We start from the raw sequence: 26,072 nt of genomic DNA, 5'->3' as shown, positions 1-26,072 counted from the left end.
AATTTAGGTTGGATATACATGGAGTACTGTGCATACACAGCTTCTGATGATCTTTATACAGAGAGTTACTATTTGTTTAGCAAGACATACTGGAAATATGTATTCATTGCTGCAAAAGCTGGACATGTTGCTGAGTGGTCACCTCCCCTCATGGGCAGTGATCCAGCTTTTATCCAGCCTCCTAAATCGAAACAGGTCTAATTTTCTTTTGGTAGCTTTGGCTCCCAATCCAAAAGTAGGCCTGACCCACAAAATTTGGATTGCTCCCATACAGACCCAATAACAACCAAGTAGAAAATGTACTTGCCATATGGCAAATATGCAAGGAAGGGAAAAAATAAAGAAACAGATAATGGAAAAAAACTGTGTTGAAAGACATAAAGAATATGAAACAAAACCAGGTCAGAATGTTGTCCCAGAACTTCAGGAGCTGTTTGTCATCAGAATTGTGTATGATCTCTGTGTGAGGACAGAGCAAATACAAGTATCTGAAAAAACTAAGATGACTCAATGTATAGTTTTAGAAGAAAAAGAAGACAACTTGGAACTGCATCCCTGACATGGGCATGGTTCATATAGAAGAGCTCAAGGTTGTTCTCTTTCCAGATAGGAGGTGATACTGAAGCAAAATGACTGAGGGTGTAGCTGGAAATCTCACCTTAGCTAGGCTTGAAGCAGTGGATAGACCAGATGGGGCTCAAAGGTAAAGCCAACATGAATGATCTGGAAGCAGAAGGCTTCAAGTAGGGTAAAACAGAGACCATTAATAATTCATTAGTAAATTTTTCTCCATCTTAAATGAAGCACTTATTATTAAAAGACATAAACTGAAGGGCGCTGATACTAATAGAAGGGAATGCACTTTAAAAAGACAAATTACTTTATTGCACTTTAAAGTGCCCCTGATCTGACTCCAGGTTGCCAGTGTTCCTCAAGCAGCAAGTGATGCTCTTGTTGGCTCTTGCAGCCATGCAGCATTGCAGCAGTGATATCTCTGCTGGAGATTTGGAGAAGGGGACAGTGTTATAAGTATAGCAGAGTTGTTGGGGTGGAAGGCCCCAGGTGTGGGGAGCATCAAAGGGAGTGCAGGGAAGAAAGTGATGCAGTCATGCACCCCGGGTCCCAGCCCTTATGGAACAATTTGCTGCCATGCGTGTGCTCCATTTCTGAAAGATAAAAATGGCATCTGGTCTGGAAACTTGGTGTGTTTCATACAAGTAGAAAACAAAGCATAACAAAACCATGTCATAATACTTCGAAGTACAAACAGCTATTGTTCCTTTTTTATGACAAGGAATTGGGTAAAGGGGTAAGGGCTTCAGTGCATCATAAGAATTAAAAGCTTGATGCTATTCCTAATTGAAGGTGGGTAATTTTTCAGTGGAAAGCTGTCAGTAAAGTCAGTGATGGCAACCAATAGTCATCAACAGCAACAATGAAGATGACAGGATGAAAACAATGCTCACAATCTGAGAATCAGCCAAAGATGGAGAAAGCCCTCTGTGGATGCATAACTACTTCTCCTCTCCACAAAACCCTGCGTACTGCTGACGTAAAAGCTGGGTGTTGTCAGCATATGCCAAACCCCCAAGTCCAGGCTTTATGACTCATGCACCCTCCAAAAAAGCCCCTTGAAATGTCAATGCCATTTTAAGCCCATAGGTTATGGGCTTAACTATAACTCTCTGATTAAAGTCAAGTGTTCCATCTGGCAAAATCAACCTGAATCTGCAGAAAAAAAAAAAAAAAAAAAGAAAAAAAAAAGAGAAGATTCAACGTAAGCACATTGACTGTGTTTGCTAGGAGCTGCAGTGATGATGTATTTACAGGCAAGAAGCCATGAGAAAGAGCAGTTTGGTCCCCTTAGCTACTAGGGGCTGCAAGGAGATGTTCTGAACAGAGAGATTATGCAACCTGGTGGTAACTGCTGGCAGTGGCTTTCTCAGTGAGAGTTTGCATGTGTTTCCTAGCAATGTAACATCATACAGTGAGGAAAACAAGCAGCAAGGCAAATGTTTTGAAGATGAATCAGTTTCTTTTTGCTTTCACTGGTGGCATGATTGCTGGGGGAGATTGCACTGTTAACTGTAACAATACCCCTCAATTTGAAAAGTCACATTTTCATCGAGCCCATTTATAGAAGCTGGGCCCCCACTGATATGTACTGAAGACTGGAGAGAACATTTGCTAAAAGAATGGCTCAGATGAGGGGTGAATAGTGCTATGCAAGTGGTGATAATAGCTCTAAACCCAGTTATTTTTAAAGAGAACTTGTGCTATTGCTTGCCTGATGTTGTCAGAGCTACATCTAGGCTCTGAAACCTGATATAGGTTATGCTCATCTCTACTGATTTGCAATCTATCTGACCACTGGTGGTGACCAATAGTGACCTGATCTTGGCACTCCAGACTCAGATTTCTCTTATAGAATCACTAGAAACCCAGTATACATTTTATGTTGTACATAAAACCACAGACTGGCTATTTTAATATATCCTGACAGTATTTCAGGTACAGAGTAAGTTCTTTCTGCTCTAGCAATTCACATATCTATTGTTGGATATAATTCAGAACCTGACTGTAAAAAGGCCGTGAGCAATCTGCTTTGAGCAGGGGGTTGGTCCAGATGATCTCCGGAGATCTCCCTGCCAACCTCAGCTATCCTGTGATTCTGTGATGTTTTATGTATAAATATTTTTGTACTGTACTTCGCAACTAGTGGGGTAATGAGAATTTGCAAGGAGTGTAATATTTGGAATGTGATGGTGAATTCCTGCTGAGCTTCTCCATAAAATGTACTCAGTCTGAATACACACTAATACTAAACAATCATTACTTTATTGATGATCTATGTCTATCATTATGGCAAGAGCCAAGAGAAAAGAACAAAACAAGTGGAAAAAAAAATTAATCACTGAGTTTGTTAGAACTACTCCTTCATCTTGTATGGAAGACTGTCACACAATTGACAGCCCTAGTGACAGATCTGCTTGGGGTCAGCAGAAGGAATTATTTTATGGCAGAGGAGAGGTGCTTTGTAGGGCAGGGAATGCTGCATTACAGTAGGGAGGCACTTCAGCCCAAGGGACACATGCTGAGCTTGAGAGGCTGCCAGTGCTGTAGCACGTTTGAAGCTTTGCTAGAAATTGCAGACATTTCTGCTCTCAATAATTTTTGAATCCAAAATGATGGCATTTTGTATTACACTTCATCCAGGTGGATAAATAGGACTTCATTATAGGATGAACAGTTTAAAAGTTTCCTTATTCTATTTGCACAAGTTTAGTCAAGTCTTGGTATGTTTGGTGCTGTGAGAGGACAGATTTCACAACCTTGAGAAGTATTTTTTCTCATCTAGGTAGAAGAATTTAAACAAAAAATATGAATGATGCTGGTGAGCTTTCTAACAAAGTTTGAAACAGCTACAGACCAGGAGGTATACTAATTCTAAAAATCAAGCAAACAACACAATTGAAAATAAACTCTCCAAAAATTGAAAACTAACTTGGCTTTAAGCATTTCTCTTTTCTTCTCACTGAGAAGTCGATAGCAATTAATGCAAGTTGAAACCTGGAAAATAGGTGTAGATAATACGTGTAGGTAACAAAAGGGATATGTGGTTAGTATAATGGAAAACAGCATGAAGTTACTTTGCATATATAGCAAGAATACAAAACTAGTACAAAGAATATTGATCCAATATTAAATAGAGGTGCTGTAAATATAAAGAATTAGAAGAAAAGGCAAAAAGTATTGAACCAATTTTCTGCTGTGTTTGTGGAAAAGCCATATATATTCAATCAGATTACGAAATAGCTTTTATTGGCAGTAGCTAATGAGAATGTTAAACAGTAGCTATTAAAGTTAAACATTTTACAATTGATATTTCAGCTTAAGTTGCATCTAGAAGACCATGAGCGCTGTGCAACATTAATGTTGTTTTTTTAATAATTCATTTAAAACTGGGAGGATTCCAAAAGATAGCAAGAAGCTAACATCATGCCAGTACTTTTAATATATGCTAAGTGGCATAACATGAATAATCATAAGCCTGACATCAATCAGTGAAAAATATTGCATAGTGAACAGGAGGTTGACTAATAGTTATTATTCATAAGTATTAATTATCCCTAATATTATTCAGCATTCAGCCCCAAGTTAGCTAATAAATTTAAATGGGTCAGTGAAATTAAAGCTTATATATGGGTTTATTGATTTGATCAAACAATATAATTACTTAAAAGATTCTCAATTAGGTTGGCAGAGGTAATGATGTAGAGGTAAGAAACGCAGAAGAATATTTGGCTTGGCTTCATATGTCAGCCTGGTTACATCATCTGAATTATGCAAAATCTAGGTTAGATTTGTTACCATCTGTAAGTACCAGCAGTTAATCAGACTAACTTTAGTCATGCCTCATGACTGAAAATTGAAGCCAAATAAATTCAGGTTTGAAATAAGGTGCATATGTTTGTGAAGAACAAGTTCATTGAAAAATTTCTTCATTCTGTATGTTTTTAAAGGAAAAGTTGGCACAGGTAGTTTGGGCAGTGAATGTGGAGAGTGGTGATGTAACATTTAACACCATTTTACTTTTTTACTAGTATTCAGTGTAATTCCCTAAAACAAGATCCTGTGGTATTGTTTTCCATTGAAATGGTTCTTTGGTGTCAGGAATATCATTAGACTTCTAGCTCAAACCAAGACAAGATGAATAAAAAGCAAATAAACTACTTTTAGAATGTATTTTCTCTCTTTGTTTAGGGAAAGCTGTAGGTTAACTGAAGGAAATTTAGATTAAGACAACAGAAATATTGGAGAGTTGAAGAGATATATGAAAAGAAATTTTAAAATATGTGTAGGCAGTAGAATGTGGAAAATAGAATGTAGAAAATAGAAACGTTAGATTTTCAAAGCCAGAGAAATGAAAGAAATTATTTTTAAAAGTAACATATAACTTTAACTAAAGAAAAAAATGGGTCGGGTTGCTCTTACAAGAGAAATTGTGTCACCCTGATAAAGCAGTACTCCAGGTGACACTAAACTGAGCAGAGCTCTTTGTGAATATGCTGCAAACAGTGCTCTGCTTGTTAGGCTCAGGTGTTGTAGAAGCCAGTGCCAGAGTTCCCTGTCCCCCAAGAGAAAGAGACCTGACCTGTGGCAGCCTCTGGATGCTGCAGGTGGAACAGGAGGAGTATTCTTCACTGCAAATCAGAGCACTTAGGCTACCATGAATGTCACTGAGTTTTACAGTACATAGCTGGTAGTATGAGGAATGGACTACAAGTCTGCAAATCCGAAAGGTTTATAATTTCATACATTATTATAATTCTTGTAATGGCCTTACTAAACTTTGCTAGTTTTGACCATGGAGAAAATGTAATACTCCTGTGACTCTTCAGTTAACATGCACCCCAGACCTCGAAGTTAACCTTTCGTTGCACAAGAGTCTGTTTTGTGTCTTTATGACCCATATCACTGGGTATGACCCGATGGGAAGAAGTCTCTCAGATCACTGGCTGGCTGCCCCCATGTCACCCAGGGTCACATAATCATGTTCATACATGTCTCAATCACCACCTTTGTAGAGAGCTGGCCTGGCTTGTCCAGTATTGAACTGTCCCAGGCTGTCAGCTCTTTGGCAAATGCGAAACAGCTGCAGGAATTTTTACGTACAGCTTTGCTTTACCATCATGGAACAGTGTCTTGTTTTAGTTTTGTCACCTTGGTTTTGTTGTGTAACCTGCACTCAGTTTTAGTTCATTGGTTTCAAAATTGTCTGTTTTTCTGAGAAAGACAAGTCTGGCAGATGTGGGGAGGTGGATCCATTCTTTGCTGAGGGAGTCGTCTCGTGCTTCTCTTCCATGTTGCACCAGAATCAGAATTGTCAGTGATGGGAGTAAAAGCTCCAGTCAAATTTATCTCTCTTCCTGACTGCTTCAGTTTTTTCTATTCAGGTTACCTTGTCAGTTGTCATTGAGAAGATAATTATATTCTCCAGAATGTTTTTCGTTTGTCCATAAGTCTGGTACTATAGCTCACTTAATTTAATTACAAAATGTGGTGACGCAGATATCCCAAATTGTCATCCTAAGACTGCAGAAAACCAGAGATGGGCAAAGCTGAGAGTAAAATGCCTGGAGGCATTGTGGAGGAGAGAGAGGCTGCTGGGGAGGAGGCACAGGCAACTTTTGGAATAGCAAAGTTTTAGTGGTTCAGTGGCTCCAGGAAGACCTACCAAAACTTCAGTTAATGTCAGTTGTCCATGTGTATAGCCTGATTTGTGAACCAACATTTTTTCTACCTAACTCTCAGATTATATATGGGAACAAATGGCATTATTAATAATGCAGTTAAGTTTCATAACCTGTTTTTTTTTTCTCCTTTTTTTTTTTTTCTGCTTTACTGTATAGTCCATTTGAACTTCAGGAGAGATTTACCTTCCTCCAACCTTCCAGAACAGTGTGAGGGTGTTCATCCTGGAGATTTGTTGCACCTGAAATATAAACATTATAAAATCCAAGGATGCAAACATAGCAACTGTTGAGGTTTTTTCACAAAAAACATTTCAGTTTGATGGCACCATACTTTCTGTTAATTTTTTATTGCCTGTGTCAGCACAATTATCTAGTCTGTAAAAGAGAGGGATTCACCCAGGGTTACCCCATAGCACAGTGGTACTTGATCCCGTTGAGCAGTAACAGAGCTGTAGGAAAGGCTCAAAGTCGGATTTAGATGTCCCTGTTACACAGTTCCTCAGTGAATAAATGGGAAGTGCTTAGAACAGTGTCACATCTTTGTTACCTGTCTTTGGAGAGGCACCAAGGACTTCAGGTACAAAGAAAGTGCCTTCTCACCATGCAAGGTGGTCACCCAAGGTTGAGATACAGGATCTTAAGCAGACTCCTATATAGAACCTAAAACGACTTGTTGCATCAAACACTGAATTTTAGGGTTAATTCTGACTGTATCTTCTAGGCCTCAGAAAAATGTAAATATTGAATAGTATCTGTCCTGCAAGTTCATCAGCACAGAACCAATTTCCAAAAATACTCTATGGGAATACTGTCTCACTTTCCATCATCTTAAAATGAAAGAGTCTAACTATAGCATGTTGCAAATCATGTGGCACCTTGTGCATGAGAAAGTGCACAATTGTGAATGTTTGGATTACTTTATATGATTGACTGATCTCCTTAAGTACTTTATAATGCCACCATTCAGCAAATGAAGCTGATGTAATGTGTCCCTATCAACAAATACTTTCCTGTATCTTTGTGTGCGCTGTTCTTTAGCAGCTGTGTTGAGTTTTCTTGTGAAATACGGTGAGTAGACCATGATTCCTCTCACTCTTTATTTCATAGGTTGGTGAGACCAGATGCAAAAAAGTTTGCACTTCGAAATCTGATTTGAGATCCAATGATTTCAGCATCGTTGGAAGCTTGCCAAGGGATTTTGAATTGTCGAATTATGACTGTTATGGGAAGCCCATAGAAGTCAACAATGGGCTTGGGAAATCTCAAGCCAAGAACAACAAGAAACCTCCTCCTCCCAAGCCTGTCATTCCATCAGCAGCAAAGAGAATCGATCTTTATGCAAGAGCACTGTTCCCTTTTTGCTTTTTGTTCTTCAACGTCATATACTGGTCCATATATTTATGATAGTTCATGATATTTATTTATTTATTTATTTATTTATTTCATACGTGTAAAATATATTCCATTTCATTACCCCAGTCATGAAGGCCACTGTGTGAAATTATTTGCATTTGCAAAGCAATATGTTGCATTTTGATGCCATGTGATTGTACTGAACTTATGGCATCTGAAATTTGAATGAAAGCATGAAACTGCAATGTCTGTGCTCTGAAAAGCATTGTATATAAATGTACAGCATACATCCTGCTTTAGGAATATATATGAAGGACAATGCATACTACATTATAAAGCTGAATAATGTTCTTCAGTTATTAGTAACATACAAAGATTTAAAGTGTTTCTGACAATGAAACTGATGTGCACGTTAAGTATTATTAAAGTCAGTATTCTAGTTTATGTAGTATATAACAGCTTTTCTGCTGACTTCCAGAGGAGGAAAAAAAAAATATTTTGTTTTTGTATGATTTTAGGTGGCACCTTTGAAGGAAAAGCTAAGCTGTAATTCATATTATTTAGACTTTGTACATGAAGATAAAGGCAGCATTGAATTAGCCAGTCTTGTCTATGTGAAAAATAAAGGTCAGAGGATTACTAATTTTGTAAAATCAGCTCATTTAGAAAACCAAAAAAAAAAAATCAATTGTATCTATCAAGCAGGCACACTTAGTGTTTGAGAATATGCTGACAATAAAACCTTGGGCCAATTTTGACTCCTGTTTCCTTAGGTGTAAACTATATACAATATGTAAAAAAAAAACCCGGACCACTTTCTAGATTAAAGTTATCAGGATTTTTTGAGAAACATCACAAGGTGAAGTTCAGTATCAGGTTCTTCCACTTTTTTTGCATTACTGGGCCCTCTTGCTTATCTTCTGTAGCATCTGTCAAGCCTTGTTGCATTGGCTACATCTTACTCAATTTGGTTTGTTTATCCCCTTAAAAGCTTTCAGTTTGAACAAATCAGTTCCTGTCAAAATGAAATTCCTCGTTTATCAATACTTTTTTTTGTTTGCCAGTTGTAGTACAGGTGACCAAAGTTTACACCAAGCCACCAGAAGTGAAGATGTGTCCAAAAGTCTTAAGGGGCTGAGGCTCTTATATATATCGTGAGATATATGCATGCATATGTGTGAATTAGTGACTGCCCTCACCAGCTCACTGGTGACATAAGAGACTGTTAGGACACTGATAGAACATAAGAGACTGTTCTCCATTTTCCAGTGGAATCCCTGTGACATGGAGCCTACTAAACATGATCTTCTCAGGATGTTTAGGGCAGGACATGTGGTCTCCTGTGGGTGCCAGGGTATATCCCTTCATAAGGGCAAGTCATGAGGTGAAACAGCTGAAAGAAAGCTGCTGGGATGTAGGTGGACAAGGGGCATTTGTTCCCTGGAAACACATTGGGATGGGACCTCAGTGTTTGAGAGCATGCTTTAGAAAAACATGTCTCTGCTTGTAAAGTTGGGGTACCACAGCTAGTTAAATATCAAAGTAAGATGGTTCTCACTACCCTGGCTATTCATAAAAAGAAATACCAGTTATTTGCTCCTCACATGCTAGGAAGGGACTGAATTAAATATGTGAAACCTTCCATAGCACAAAACCAGACACAATCCCTCTTGTTGTGTTACATTTCTGTATCATCCAGGATGTGCTGAGCCAATGCAGGCCACAAGTGGGCTATCAGAACACTTTGTTATCACCCACCATGTGAATGTTGTCCATGTACATCCAGTGAGAACAACCAGAAAGTCACGAGTGGGAATGTAAAAAAGATGCTAAAGCTCCCCACATTGGTTTCTCTGAGCACCTGGGTTTTTTTTCAAACCACTGCCACTTTCTGACCAGTAGCCTGGTTGATACAATTCTTGTCTGGGCTGAAGAGTTCTGTTCTTAAGAATATGGTCATGAAGTTTCTGCCAGCTTCCTGGAATATTTCTCATGGAGATTTCAAGGAGTCACTTTACCAGGCAGTCATGGTTTGTTCTTTGGATTTCTTTCTGATCTGAGGAAAAGGAAGGGAAATGCCAGATGTTACTGAGCCAAGTTGAATGGGAGGGAGAAAAAAATTACATCTTTAAGATCTAGTTCAAAGTTTCAATATTTCTGTCTGTTGAAGGTATTTACAGAATTGTCAGAGACTCTAAGAAGCAATAAGGAAAAGTCAAAGAGAGGAAGGATGGGAGGGGTAATTTTTCTACATACAGAGTGCTATATTTATAGAGATTATTTTTTCTCATACTTGTATTTTTTTTCTTACAGTAATGGAAGGCAAGAAAATAATTACACTGTGCTGGAAATTGTATGAATTTTGGAAGTTGACTTTTTTGTTAGAACTCTTATTAAATGATTTATCTGTAATTAATGTCCACATTCTATCTGTGTAATCTCAATAATAGATTTTATTGTTAAATGAATCTTTGTTCCTTCTTGCTTTCCTGCTTCCTTGATGGCTTTTGTGTTTTATCATAAAACATTTAATCAATAATATGCTTTAATTGCTTTCCAACTCACACAAAAGGAAGCAAAAAGAATATGTATTGTTAAGATAAAGGCTTTTCATTTATTACAGCACAAAAACTGAGGATGGAAGCAAAGTTAGCAACAAATTTGAAACAAAATCTAAAATAAAACAGTATCAGCTATAAAGTATTAATTTTCTATTTGCTTACACTAGATAATATTTCAGTATTTGTATTACTCCAGAATATCTTAATGTGTCCTACTGAGCAGTAATTATTGATTTATTTTTCTTCTGTCCACTAAAGGTCACTGAGGGATTTGCATCCTGTATCACATTATGGTCCTCCAGCACCCTCTAGTTGTAAAATTATGCCTGTTGACTTATATTTCCAGAACGAGGTGCAAATATAAACCTGTCAAGGCAGTTTTATCATAGGTTGTTTCTTGGCAGTGAAAATACAGAGGGGGAAAAAATAATAACTTAAAAATACATGGACATAAAATCAATGGGCAGCTATAAAAGCTTGTCAAGCAGTACGAATTTCAAAGTGTAGAACTGAAGACATTCATGTGGTAGCAAAGGTGAAGCTGATGAGGTACACATTCATAACTAGATTAACTAGTCATGATTGAACAAACTACATAACAGAAAAATCTGTTTCTGAGGGAGAAACCATTTGTGTTTCAGCTGACATTTACTTCAAGTTCTCCTGTTCACTGGAAGAAGCACTACCAATTTTTGTTCTACCATTAAAAAAAAAAATTCAGTATTTTCTTGGCTCTAAGGCATCAAGAGGTAGCATCCAAATAGCACATTCCTTTTTTCAAATTGTTACAGCCACTTACATTTCTTTCTATTTCAGGATTTTAGAACAGATCCAAGCATTGCATCAGGAATGTCTGTGGAGATAAATCAATTCATTGCTTAACTGCATCCACAAATTTAAGCTATACAGTAAGTAAGGATGTGAAGTGAAAAATGTAACAGCTGCTTTGCAGTAATTTCCTGTTGGGGTGTGTGAAATATACTGTTTGGTGTCCTCCATACCTTACTTTCTTATGTTGGCTCTACTCTTATTTGACAGCCAGTTTTAAAAGAAGCTCTGTAGTGTTTCTTGGCAGCTTTTATCTGAGATGGTGCCTGTGAGCAGTCTGTCTTTTGGGAGAAGAAGGAGTTTATTTCAGTAAGTGGAATATATTTGGTTTGTATATTGGATTGTACATATAGTCGTATATGTACATAGACATACACCTATACATACATATCTACATAAAATACATGGATTGACCACTTGGAAACATTGCCATACAGCTTTCATTCTTCAAAATCAGGAAATGTGTGGGTAAAGGGAGAGCATCCTCAGAATCCAATAATCCATTAAGGAGAAAGTAGTAATGTTGCATTTTTGGGCAGTTTCAGTGAGCACAAACCAAAGAGGTTAATCTGGCTGTATAATCATCACATTTTCAGGAAATGCACTAATGAGTAATGATTATTCCAAAATATCTCACACTGAAGAGAGACTGTAACTTCCATAAGCAGACTGTCATAGCTGTTAAGGTAATCTGTTAAGAGATATTATAATACAGCTGAGACCACTGGACTCTTCTTCAATTAAAGCATCTTACTGTTATGGTTATTAGATTACTTGTGCTGAGGATATTCATAGATTAGATAACAATAAATTATTTCTTTCCAAGGGTGCACAATATATATGCAATGTCAAGCAATTTTTCAGGCTATAAAGATCCCCTAGTGCTGAAATGAGAACAAATGCAGTGTACATCAGGTAACGGAATGATAGGACTCCACTTGATCCATACTAATTTGGGGATTAGGGAAGATAATGTGACAAAAAAAGAAATTCAGATGCTGAGAGGATCAATAAGGAAGGGGGGGTTGTGTCTAAAATTTAAAGTAATTGTTTCTAACAATTTACTTGCTCTACTTGTTACTAACAATTTACTATGGAAATAGTATCCTATAACATTTAAATAGTCTTTATATAAAGACTAACTAAAAAAAGGAAAAGTTAAGATCATCTGTGGTGCCAGAAAGATAGAGAAACTAGTTGTTTTCATAGGAAGCCCTACACTTGAATAAACAATGGAAAATACAGAAAACAAAACGTAAATCTTTTCAAGACATAGAACTCTTCTTGTAGGGTTTTTTTTTATACCATTGTACTAAATAAATCACAATCAGTCTGGGCTTCTTGCAACCCCCCCCCCCCTTGCATTTTGGTTTACTCAGTAAAGTTGCCGGCTCCTCCACCTCCCAGCACCTGTCCTCATTCCATCAGTGCTGATAGTTTCAGCAGACATTTACAACAATATTTCATGGCTATTTGAAGTCTTTCTGATAAACCCTCCATTGCTATGAATATATCTACAGTGCAGTCACTGAAATGTCTGCAGCTAATGCAGGCTTATCCAAATTAGCTGTGAACCAGCTGACTTGGGGACGACTGGCAACGTAGCCATGGAAACAGTGAGCTCTGGCTGGGGAGCCTACCTGCTGGCATAGGAAATGAAAAAATATACTTCAGTGTTAACCCCCACAAAGCTTTGTGCTGCCTTGGCTTTTACACTTGAGAGTTGGGTTAAAGTTAGCTTGTGTGGGTGTTTATCAGCCCCTCTCTGCAAAACGTAGATGTACGCTGGATGACACACTGTGTGCTAGAATTGAGTTATTTTTTCCCACTGGTGATGTGAAAGATGCCACCATAAAATACTCTCCCTATGGGTCTGGATGACATGGAGCATTTCTGCTATGTTTAACTTTGTGAACTCACAAGGGTGTTCACCCACAGTGTCAAAAACAAAACTCATTTTTCCAAAATGCACTTACAAAAAAATGAGGTGAATTTGGCCACCTAAACATGAATGAGGTTGCCTATGGAATCTGTGTGTTGAGACTATCCTGTGTATACATCGAATGTGGGATTCTGTTCAAAGTCCCTAACTCCAATAGTGGATATTAGGTTGTAACCTTTTCTATGAATATTGAGGCTAAAGAAATTAGTGAAAGAAAGACTACAAAAGTCTTTTTTGTCTTTTAGGTTCTCCGTGGAGGTCAACCATGGTTTTGAGGGGCACTGATTGCTTTTCGTCATAGTGTTTCTCAACACATCAACTCCTTGAAATGCTCTGGAGAACAGCACAGGCTGATTCCTCCAAGCTTGCTTGTCAGCTGTCCTTTGGAGTATTGAGTTAAACCTCAAGCCTGCCTGGCACCAGTGGCTATCATGCAGAGACAACAGGTACATTAAGCACAGGTCTTTGAGTACAGGAACATTAACAGTCTTTTCCCTTATTGACTGGAAGTATGGTTTGCAGTGACAAAAAACAAGCAGTAAGGAAACATGGGTTGCTTTCTATCCCACAAGCCATGTGATGTATTTGAAAGGAAGATGTGGACTGTGGAGTAGAAAGGATAAGGTTTTGGATAACTGTTCTCCACCTGAGGAGTTCTTCAGGCTGTGGCAGTGGGCAGTGTGGATTTTTTTCAGATATAGTTATGTGTGTCTTTTTCTTTCTACGAATATCCACAGTGGGGGGTCATTTTTCACTTGAGAAAGGAAACTCAAGAGCTTTTTAGCCTCAAGAAACCTGAGTACAGGAGGTCAAGCTGCTGTACCACTCACTGCCTGTGCAAAACCTTTCAACTCAGACGGATTCTTCTCTAATGTCATAAAATGAAAAAAAAAAAAACCCAACAAAAAATATCCGTGACTGCTGCTGAGAGGAAAAGCTGTGTGTAGGCAACCCCTGTGTTCCCACCTTCTTTTGCTGTAGCATACATCATGATAATCAATAGCACTGTTTTGTTTTTCTGTTCTACAAAGCACTTCTTTTATCAAGACTGAGTTATTTCCTTGGCAATTCTCTTCAGCTGTTCTACTTTTCATCTCCATCCAGTGAGAGCAAAGTTGGTGCCTGTGACTGACGGAGCTCATGAAGAAAAAACAGTGCTGATGTTCAAGAATAGATGAATGGTTATATATGAAAAGACCTTTGTTTCTCAGATTTTACCACCATCTACATTATCTTATTTTAGTTATTTCTGTATAACTCAGAATATTGTTTTATTAGGATAGCACCTGACTACATGAATTACATTTTTGAGTTAAGGGTAATGAATCATGTATTTCTTCTCATAAGCAGAGTATGAGAAAAAGTAGTTCATGTGACATTTTTTTTAAATGTTGCTTTTCTCTATTAACCTTAAAGCCTGCATTTGACCCAGAGGCTACATAAATGTATTCTGCAGTGTTTATTAAGCCTTACATTGTCATAACAGATTTATCAGTGTCTCAGGCACACTTGCTCTTTCAGAATAATTTGGTTGTTTCTTTGACTCCCAAGGGCCAGCTCATTGGAAAACATTAATTTGAAGATTGGCTATTTCAGAGGCATAATACTGACACAAACTGACTGCAAAGACTAATGTTTTGGCCAATACCACTCCAGCACCAGTTTCTGATTCTGACAATGTCTAGCTTGCTAGCTGCTCCCACTTCTGACAAATCCTTTTTATCCTCAGCCCACCAGAGGGTGTAAAATCTTTGTAGGATTCTTAAAATATTTGTCCGATTGTGTCATCTCAGGCAGCCTACTTCCACTGCCCTCCTGGATGTGCTTCAGGACCAGGTTTATTACAGAAAAAATCTTTTTATAAGCAAATGCAAATGATAAGAAGCAACCACCGTGAGCTATAGACTACTCCATGGAATTAAAGTTTATCCTTTGTTTATTATATCTTCATATTTTCCAGCTAGCTTTTTCCCCAAGGTGGAAACTTAAGTGAATAAATAAATGTGCACTGCAGCAAAAGATCACATCAGCCCTTCTTATTTTCTTTGGACTTAAAGTGCTTTCCTTGCTGTGGTCTTGAAGCCAAGAAGACTTCAGAGTATTTACTGCTGTTTGAGCTGGTATGGATGCCCTACAGAAGCTTGGACAAAGACAAGAATCCCTGCATATCACCTGCTCAAGGCAAACTGGGCACAGGAGAGCAGAGTCAGGTTTCTCAGACCCTCTGCCTTTGCAATGAGTTCATCACATTCTCTGCTTGATGAGTTTTCTTGCAACAGGGAGGCACTTCATTTAGAAAATTAAAAACAATGGTGCCACAGTAATAATCCCCAACACTGCATTTTCATGGGAGGATTTTACCCCAGTGCTGTAGCATACAGGATATTACACATTTCACCCTGGGAGACAAACACAGAGAATGCACATCCAAGTTGTCAGCAGTTTATTATCTGTTACTCATAAGAAAGGCTTTATTGCTTTATTTATCATATGCTTCCATATTGTTCCTATTTCAAGAACAGCATCTTAAACTGGGATTTTTTCTAAATATATGAATTATTAAAGCATGTTGTGGTTTATCTTGTTTTTTCTCAGAGGAATGTAAGAAAGAGATAGGGTCTTTTACATTACAGTGCTCTTGCAGCAAGTTTACTCATCTCTGCAGAGAAAGTTTTGATGAAATTAAATAGAAGGAAAAAAAAATCATGAAGTGTGCAAATGAAACAGTCAGGAATAAATTCATTTATGCAAGACTCATGCTGAGAGTCTGATGAGCTTTGACAATTGGAATGAATTATTTTGGCTGAAAGGAGATCCCAGCCTTAAAAGAAAGGACAACATCGGATCTTCCAGCAGTTTTCATTTCTTAGTTGAAAAAAAACATTCAGCTATATAGAAAAGACCAGGTAGTCTTGTCCATGATGTCCTCATATATGCTCCTTATCAGCGTGCTCTCAGGTGATGGAGTCTTTCTGCTACTTCATGCTGCAAGAATTCTATTATTTTTTCCCCAGCCAAGCTGAAAGGTGACTGCTTTTCCCTGCCTGCTTGCATGGTGCATGACTCAAATGGCTCCACACACTATGCAAGTTTGAATGTGGCACCTCAGGCTCAGTCTGTAGCTCAGCACCCTCTGCAGCAACCAAGGAGAGCCAGATCCCCTCTGCAGTTCTGGCAAACTGTTTCTCCTTTTTTCTTATGTTCCTCTGCATCAAATGAGAGATGGTAACAATGCTGCTTTCTGGTGTGCTAAGGGCCTTTTATTTAGATTGGAAGTGGCTGGGGTGAGAAATGACCTGTTGCTCTGTGTTGTACCTTGCCTTACAGCACTACTGTAATTCACACAAATAATAAAAATTATTCCAGTCATTATTAATAACAGATCCAGTGGTATACAGCACTGATACATGCATTTGTCTTCCCCTGGCTTAACATTTCTAAGAGTATTCTGGCTCCAGTTTCAAGTGCATAATATTTCCCCTTGCTTACATTAGTTTTACACTGCAGTGCTTGCTGATTTGCTCTAAGAGGAGGATCAAACCCACACCATGTATCCATTCTTTCCTTTCTGACCTCGGAAAAGGAATCTTAGAATAACTTCACAGTTCCTTCCTCAAATCCAAACTCCACAGAAGAATCTGCATAATAACAAAGAAACTGTACCTTTTAAAAAGGTATATTTATTAAATTATAATTTAATGTACATATGCATGAATATCCATCTTTAATATAGTGGAATTCTTAGGAATAAACTTTCATAAAAACAGCTTGCTGGAATTTAATAACTTTTTCGCCTTCCATTATTATTATTTTGTTTGGCAAGTATTTTCAAAGTACATCAAAATCATACCGTGCATTTTTTCAGTTCCCTGTATAATAAATCATTCCCTGCCATGGCACAGAGAAAGCTGCGCGGGCCATGGAATATTAAATCACATGCTGGAGTAGTTCCTTCATTGCAGGGTCAGAACAAATTTTGTCATATATGAAGTAATCAATAAGTACTATTTTAAAAAGAAAAACAGTGATAAATTGGCATCTCATTTTTTTTTTCTAGATTGTTAATCTTAGTAACATCACTTAGGAAACAATCAGTATATTAAGTTAATTACTAGTAAATAAATTAATGAAAGGGATACTAGAAAGTATAAATAAGTTTCCTAGGGTTTGTTAACTAAATCTTTGAGGTGGGCACCTCACATTAGGCATTCCAGTCTCTCATTTGTAGGACAATGACCTAACAGTACTGTAAATACAATCACCTGAGCTCTGCCTTACATTCGGGAAGAGTGGAAGCCCAGCCCTACCTTGTCAGAAAGCAGAGTTTCCCCTCATGTTTGGCATTCAGAACAAAGATTGTGGGAGCCCAGGAAGGAGGATATTCTCAATTCATTTAACTGCACTGTCATTTCATGGGACAATAACTGTAGTTATCCATATGTGTCACACAATCATTTGTTAATAGCACCAAATTGTCTATTTGTCTAATGAGGCTCTACAATGAGATAATTTATGATTAATAAAATTATAAAATAATCAGATGACAAATTCCACTCCAAAGCATAATATTTCTGCTACAGACATTTTTATGTTCAGCATGGCAATAGATGTGAAATAATATTGCATTCCCCTGTCTTCTTCAGCTGTAGCACTCAGAGTGCTCATGAGAGCTGTGATTTTCCCTAACTGCCTCAAATAGCTGAGCTCTCCTAACTGTAAAGAACTAAACTATTGCTACTATTCTGGTATGAAAACATCAGTGAGAACTGTATCATTCCGGGTACATGTTTGAGGCTAGAAGTTTCTCATCTCTATTTCCCTTGCTTTTTCCAAAGAAGATCTTGTGTGTTTGGGGTAAGTTCATTTCATTGCCTTTGACATTTATTTGGTATAGCTGACCAAGCTCTAAAATTAAGTCCAAGCTTGTTAGTACTACTAAAACCACAGGGAGCCCAGAACAATACAGGCAAATGTTGGTGAGGGTTCTTCTCCAGAAAATGCCTTTCAGTGCTCTTTTTTCCTTCAGATACCACCAGTGAAGACTTTACAATTTTATTTATAGAAAATAAGATCTTTAGATAACATTAGCAGATGTGTTTGATTTAACAGGAAGGCATAGAAAATATATTCACTGATACTAACAGGTTAGGGTCAAAGAAAATTTGGGACAGAGGATGAAGGATCCCTATAGGAGTGTGCCTGTCATTGGTCCACATATTTCTAGCTGTAGTATAAATGCTTTCTCTATCTGTAGGTTTTCTTTGTAGCTACTTTAGAACCGGGACAGTGGTGTTTCTAAATTCTAGGTTAGGATTTTGTTGTGTACTTATAACTACTGCCCCTGAGCTGCCCTTGAAACCCCATCAGCCTTTCTTTTTCTTTTTAACCCTTGGTGAATCATGTTATGTTGACCTGTATTATGTTGACCTGTTATGTTGTTCTGTAGTGAACAGAAAGTGTAAATTTAAAATTGTTACAAATGCAGCTACCTGCATGCATAATCTTTGTGCATTCTTCTAATTAAGGCAATGCAATTGGCAAGGAATAAAATAAGTCTCAGATCAATTGGTAACTACAAAAACTCTAATAGTGGCTGTTAATCTTTATAAGATAATTTTCCATTGTAACACAAATGAAGTTTCAGTAAAGACAAGAGGCAATGATTTAGGCTGTCTTTAATGCCACAAATATTATGTGCAGAATTTTTGCTACTATAAGCTCTGCAATTAAAACCTGTATTTAAAGCAATTAGGCAATTAGAAGAATGCTGTTTTCTGCACATTTTCTATGGTGTAAATGCATTTCATGTCCCATGTATGCAACTAAATGCCTCAGAAGCATTGTTTATTTTTTCTTACATTTCTGGTTTGTTGCTTTTCCTTCTGTAAAAGCTTGCCACTAACACCACACTTTATCACAATCAATCTCTGGCAAAATGTGCCCATGCAGAGGTGAAAGTAAAAATATCTTACCTCTGCTGTGAACTAGTTCTAGGTTTGAACCACTGAGGTGGCTTTTCCTTACTAAAAATAAATGTCTCTAGAACACAGCTCTCTGCATTTCTGTGGTAACTCGAGTGAGTTGCTCCTTGACAAGATGATGTTGTCAACATAAAAAATATTGATGCCAAAAAGTTAATGGTGAACCCAAAAGACATTCCTGTTTTTCTGTTGCTCAAATCATAATGAGAAGTATAAAAGAGCTAATGTTTCAAATCACAACAGTCCTTTTAATTTTACTTCTAATCCTATTTTTAATATGATTTAAAAAAAAAAAAAAGAAAACGTGTAAAATGCTTGCAGTCAGTAAATGAGCAAAGCAAAAAGCTTTTTATCTTTTTGGATATTTCCTGAAGAAAAGAATTAATATTTTGTCTCAGGCAATTCTATCTATTCCTCCAACTTAATTTATTTTTAATGTTGCTAAATGCCTGAGCTCTGTAGCTTAATTTCTGCAACAGCACAATATGTCTCTTACTTATTTATCCAATAATATACTTTTTTCTAATTTTTACTGAAGTATTTTGATTGATATAGTGATTAATATAGTTTTGCTATATTTTTTATGAAAAACATAATGGGGAACATATGTCTGATCAGTATTTAATCTCTTACTCATTATAGTTTGAATTTATCTTTATTTTCTTAGTGATGGAAACCCTGACAAAATTATAAAACTATAAAAGTGCTCTAAATAAAATGTACAGTGATAACATAATAATTTCTTAAACTAAATCCATAGCATGAAAATATCTTTTGGTTTTTTTTCTAAGGTTTCTTTAGGTTTTTTACTTTTTAACATAAAAAATAATTAAAAATGAAGACTTACACAATTTGCTTAAAATGTAGTCTACAATGTAATTCTCCATTACCTGTGGACACATAAAACCACATCACACTTCTGATTCAGTGTGAAGTAGCTGTGAGTCGGGTGCTGGCACAAATGGAAACTGATGTCTGTGTGCCTTCTGAAGTAAGGCTCAAAAGGATAATAGCCCTACAGAAGTAGGAAAATGGAGGTTTCATTTACTCCCATGGTGACTGCAGTGAATTTTGTTGTTCTTTACTGTGGAGGGAGCAGAAAAGCAGCCTGTCACCTCCATACATCCCAGTATGCAATCAGCTGGAGACCAGTAAATTGCCCGAGCTCTGCTGAGGGAGGCATCCAGCCTGCTCCAGGCAGCATCCCATCCCCTTTAGGGCATCCCATCCCCAGGGGACAGAAGTGACACACTTGCCCTTTTCCTCTCCTCTGGCCTGGATCTTGGACTGTTTGGTCTGCTGGACAAAAGCAGGATCAACACTGATGTTATCATTGCAGCTTTCCTGCTTGTTCCAAGAGCTCCTGGTCTCCAAGTCTTGGGCAATGGTTGTGATCAAGATTGTACAGATATTGTTTCAGGCAAGGGGAAAAAAGAAAGATTCACTCGGGTACTGTGGGAAATTATGAGAAGCTGTTGGACTTGGATTAAGGAGTTTAGTGTAAAAGTTGAGGTTAAATGAGTTCTGCTGTGGCTGAAAGCAACTCTGAAAGGCTTATTTCAGTGCTACCCTGAAGCCTGTGCAATGTCATGAAATGAATTAGAGCAGCAGCACAATAGTATTGTTAAAACTTCCATTTTCTGTAGAAGTATTGTGTTTGTGAACTGATTTTACCTTTTAGGGATACAAAAAGAAGTCAGGTCTCTTACACTTTTTGATCTTGTCAAGATACCAGATATGCAGCAGGTTGAAGTTTGGAGGAAATTAGCTGTTTTCTCCAGGTTTCTAAGGTCGGCAGAGGAGGCATATATTTTATGGATAGTTTTTATGATTTAAACATTTAACAGAGAACCTGCCTTCTCCATGCTGAGAATAATCATTTAATGGTCCATTTCCCACAGGCTGCTTTTTGTCCAATATTGTTGTTAAAAATACTGCCTTAGCACAGTCACTACAATGGCAGAAGCAACTTCTTACAATATTCATAAAGTTAAACAAAGTCATAACAAAATGTTTGAGCCAGCATACTCAAAGATTTTAGTATCACTAGTACATATTAGCCTTGGTTTTCAACCAGTCTGCAATTTGTAGGTCCAGAGCTGTTCCTCAGTATCATCTCTTGGGATTCTGAGGATGCAAGATCATTGCATGGTGCTGTGATTGCTGATGGTGAGAACACCTAATTTTTAGGAAACTGCTTCTATTGTACATAAAAAAGACCCAGGTCACAAGTGAGTAGAAATCAGAGCATGAACAACAATATAAGTGTACCTTAGATATGTCAACAGAGAGCAGAATATAACATTCTTGTCAGCCTGTATTTGCCTTTTAACATTTTAGCATCCTTTTTATAAATGCAGAGAACTGAGGTGGAGAGGTGCAGCATTCAGGCTGCATTCAGGCTACCAGTATAGGAAATCTGAAGCCTTCATCATCTCTAAAGGGCTTTTCTTTATGAGTAATACATTTCTCACAAATGACAGTAAAGATTCATGGCTAAAAGGGAATTTCAATGCTGAAGAACTAACTTGAAAAATGGATGTAGAGTTCATATTTCAAACATTGACTTCAGCATGGAAAAAGGAGTAAGAACATGATGAGAATAAAATACAGTGCTGGAGTCAAGGCTGGCATTGCTTGTGGAACAGATGGGAGAGGTGGCAGATGAAAAGAGAGAGGATCAAGGCTGGCTGCTACAGTCTAAAACAAAACCCCAACACATTTGAATCAGTCATGCTCCAAAGGGGGAATGGAGATGGTAAAATCAAGATAACAGGAGAGGGAAAAAGCCAAAAGATTCTGATGGTGATCCTTTGGAAAACCAGATGACAATCAGGCAAGGAAGGAGAACAGTAAGGGAGAAGAGAGGAAGTAGGTGGACTGGAAAAATTAGGACAGGAATAGGAAATTCATTCCTTGGGTCTGAGACAGAACAATTGAATTTGTTTATACTGTTGAATAAAATTAAAAAATATTGCCACAGAAAAATCATGGATTTAGCATACATAAACTATTCTGAAAGTGTTCCTTTTATGTTCTCTCTGGAGCACTAATAAAGTAATTTACTATAATCTCAGTAGAAAAAAAAAAAGCAATCTATAACAAATTTTCTATGCACACGAATAGTTCATCATATACCTAAGTGATTTTATTGGCAAAATAAATATAGCATTTCTTGCAAATAGCACGAATGCAAGTAGCTCAGATAAATATAGTAAATCCCAATTCATTATAAATTTCTCACAATGGTTAACTATGCTAGCAACAAACCTCACTGCTACAGCTACCATACAGCAACAGGAATTTAAATTTGCACAGTTATCACAAATTATTTTACATGAGTTATACCACTGGGTAATGATGGTGCTTTTTTTGTCCCCATCAGAATCACCTAATAGAAGCATCACCTGCTCCTTGGCCCATGCCACTCTCTGGTACAAGCCCTGTTAATGGGGACAGTGTGTGTTTGCTCATCAGAAGAGGAAAGAGAATGAGCACGAGAGATCAGGACGTACTTTTCATTTTTAAAAAGGCTCTTGAGATTCAGAAGGAACATATGGGACTAAGCAATTTAAGAACCATATGAAGCTCAAAATTCTCATTTCCTCTTTATTTCCATTTACAAATATTTGCAAAAGTTCTGTAGGTTTCAAAATCTAAAGACAGCAATCTTTCTTGAAGAGAAGAGTTTCTTAATTGGTTATAAAATCAAAGGATTCATATATTGGCACAACACTTCTGCAACCTACAAAATCTGCACATTTTAATATTCTTTTTCTAATAAGAAATTATTGGCAATAATTCTGAATAGGAAACGTTGATGGCATATAAGGTGTCTAGAAGGGACCACTGTTACCATTAAATCTGAACTCTTGTCAAAGGTCTTTAGAGAATTTAACTTCTTCAACAAGGATTTTCAGAAAAGAAACTGATTCTAACTGAGCATTTTTCAGGGCTGAGAAATTCACTACAAAGCTCATCATGGGATTGCCGTGGTTGTTGATACTTTAATAAAACAGCAAAACAAGATATAAATTTTATTTCTAATCTGAATTTGATTAATGTCAAAATTCAAATATGGGGTTTTTTACTGCATCCTTCTCATGAAATGATTTATATTATGAAATTTACTTTCCTGAAGCTTGTACTCCATATCATCAAGTCAGTTCTGAACGATCTTTTTTTATAAGTATACAAAATGATCACTTAATCTTTCCGAGCCCAAGGCAAAATTTTCCAATTCTTCAGTAATTTCCAAGTTTCTTGCCATGTCTTCTGAGTGCCTCCTGAAAGACACAAACATTTGGTTAAATTGCAGCCACTCTCTCAACCAGGATTGTGCCAGGATGAACCACTGAGGAAATGTTGTCCTGATAAACTTACATTTATTTCTGATTAGAGCATATATTAGCCATTTTTTAGCTTCTTCCACAACTTCTACCTTATGTTCAGAATATAACCCATTAGAACCTATTAAATCAAACAGAGCCATGATTGAGCCCTGCATTCTTTGAAATAAGTGGCAAATCTCTCCTGGACTTCTATGGAATTAGAATTAACCATTAAGCCTTTTTAAGGGTTTGACAGCTTATTATTTGATATCTGTCCTTCTGTAATCTGTCACTGTTTTCATTATTATTGCACTACTATGTGGCTTTCAGTAAGTGATTGATACTTATTTACTAACAGTCCCCATGTTGATGCAACAAAACAATGCAAAAAACATATTTTATGAGTTTTTATCATGGATTTAGCAGAAAACATAAAAGGATGTAATCTGTTTTTAAGATTACCTGACTTACCTCTTGCTAGATCCTTTTCTTATGTGAGATATATTGAATGTGATTCCCAGTAATGCAGTCTGATTTTTGATGCACAGTGTTAATGAGTGTGTCTATTCTTAGCACACGGTCATAAATTACCATCACCTATAAATTTCTTTTTTCTCCTTTGCTTGCTTGCATCTTTTTGATTAGAATTGACTATTATAAAAAAAAAAAAAAAAAAAAAAAAAAAGGAGAGCCTATTTTATTATTAGCATTTTCCCTGCTATTAAAATCTGATTAAATTGTTTTCTTGCCGATTCACTAGCTCATGCTGCTGTCCTCTTCTACTTACTCATCTCAGCTGAAATCTTTTGGTTTTCTCTGGCACACCAACAGTAGAATATGGCCCCATTGTTTGACATTTTTCTACATATTCTTACATAATGATCCAAATCTGTAATTTTACATGCACATATATAAATATGCACATGGTACATGATGTACATACAATTCTGTAATGGAAAAATATGCATTAGAAAACCAACAACCAGAGTGGTATCAGTAGTGATTCCCATGGCAGTTTTTATGGACTCACTCTAAATAGTCTGTACAATATACCCAGTTATAATTGGTAATTAACTTGTTACTTAGGTAATTTTTATTTTATCTGCTGGCTCTGCTGTGTTGTGTGCATCTTTAACTTGAAGGATGTAGCAAGGATACTGCTGTGGCAGAAAGTAGGCTCAGGACCTTCATCTCTAACCTGTTTGATTCACATAAGGCTGTTTGAATGTGTAATGCCCACTACAGTGGGATTCAAACATAGGTTAGCATTTATCTGTGGTTTAGAATAAACAATAAAATAGTACTTTACTAACTAACCAGATATTATTTTACTGTATCTGACAAAGGTCTTGATGTGCTTGTGGAATAGCACTGTTCTCTACAACACAAAAAACACCCAAGCCAACCACCCAAACAAAACAGCTTAGAGATTTAAAGAGTTTCCATAACTATAAAGGCAGTAAGTTCAAAAAGTGGGATTCTTCTAGATTTCATGTTTACACTTTGCATGATCTTAATTCTTTATATATATTAATTCATTACATAGCTGTAATGTATATTGGAAAAAAAAAAAGGATTTTTTGTCTTTTTTATAAAATATTAACATTCAGTCTTGAACCTGAGATCTTTGCTGTGTTTTACCCTCATTTGATATGTGCAAGGGGATTCTTCAGACCCTGGTGAAAAAACTGCACGTCTATGATTTATCTGTACCCCTGTCAAAGACAGGCAACATTCCACTACTTATTAGAAGATGTTTGTACATCTGATTGTCCAGAGCACAGTGAGGGTGACCCAAATGCAAGCTTGCCTCTGACAACCTCGTCTCTTGATTGCTACAGTGATGCTGTTCTCTCCTAGCACAGAATTCCGTGGTGGGTTTTACCCTGAAGCATGAAACTTGACTACTGGGAGGGACCAAGTGGGAGAAGAGAGCATGGAAGGGCTCTGTGCACTCTGCCATTCCAGCCACAAAATGCAATAGGTCTGTAAGATCATTATGTTAAAGCTCTCTTTTACTTTTCCAGGGTCATCTCGTTTTGTGGTAAAAAAAGAGATGATGACACAGGTACAGAAAGAAGCTAGACCAAAGTGCCTATTTCCTATGTCTTCAGGATCTGTGCTTATATTGGAATTTGAATATCTGAAGCTTTGAGACATTTCTTTTTCTCTGGAAAGGAGAAATAAGACAACTGAATAATGAAAAAATAAAAAGAAATACAATGCAAGTACAGAATATTTTCCTACCTGGATATTCCTCATTTTTATTGACAACGATAACAACAAAATGCACCAGCAAACAATTATTTAATAGTAAATTCACTATGACAGTCACACAGAAGTACACTATTTCTTCTGCTTCTGTAAGACACATGCACATTTCCCTGTGCATCCATGTGTGCATCCATGTGTGTGTGTGCTGCATAGCAACAGACTTTGTGCCAAAGTGAAAAATGTTAAATTTAGCTTGCAGTAAATAATACAGCTGGAACTCACATGAAAATAAAGGAATATTTAAAAAAATCCAAACAAAACATGAAAACTAAATGGATAGGTTTAAACCTTCTGGAATATCAAGTCTCTTGGTTTGGTTACGACAGTTAAAAAATAGACTCTTCAGGTGTATTAGGGAGGTGGCTGCATCTAAATGCCATCCCAACGAGTGACATTTGAAAAAAATAAATGTGACTCTAGGACAGAGAGCCGAGATTTGGGAGGATTTCTTTGGTGTGCATGTGCACGTCACAAGCATCTACCGCTGTAACCGAGAGAAACCTGCGGGGCACTGCCCAGGGCTCCGATTTTTACCTGTGTAAAGC

General features: G+C 37.2%; 1 protein-coding gene across 1 annotated transcript in view; it reads left to right on the top strand.

The window, feature by feature from the left end:
• The window catches only part of GLRB (glycine receptor beta), a 48,342-nt gene extending 40,681 nt beyond the window's left edge, over positions 1–7,661 (top strand). Inside the window, exon 10 of the mRNA XM_030449817.1 lies at positions 7,365–7,661. Coding sequence (XP_030305677.1) covers positions 7,365–7,661 — 297 coding nt within the window. The remainder of the gene's footprint in view (positions 1–7,364) is intronic.
• The last annotated feature ends 18,411 nt before the right edge of the window (positions 7,662–26,072 follow it).

The sequence above is a fragment of the Calypte anna genome, chromosome 4A (genome assembly GCF_003957555.1).
Source record: "Calypte anna isolate BGI_N300 chromosome 4A, bCalAnn1_v1.p, whole genome shotgun sequence".
Taxonomy (NCBI): Eukaryota; Metazoa; Chordata; class Aves; order Apodiformes; family Trochilidae; genus Calypte; species Calypte anna.
This window is presented reverse-complemented; position numbering and strand designations above follow the sequence as displayed.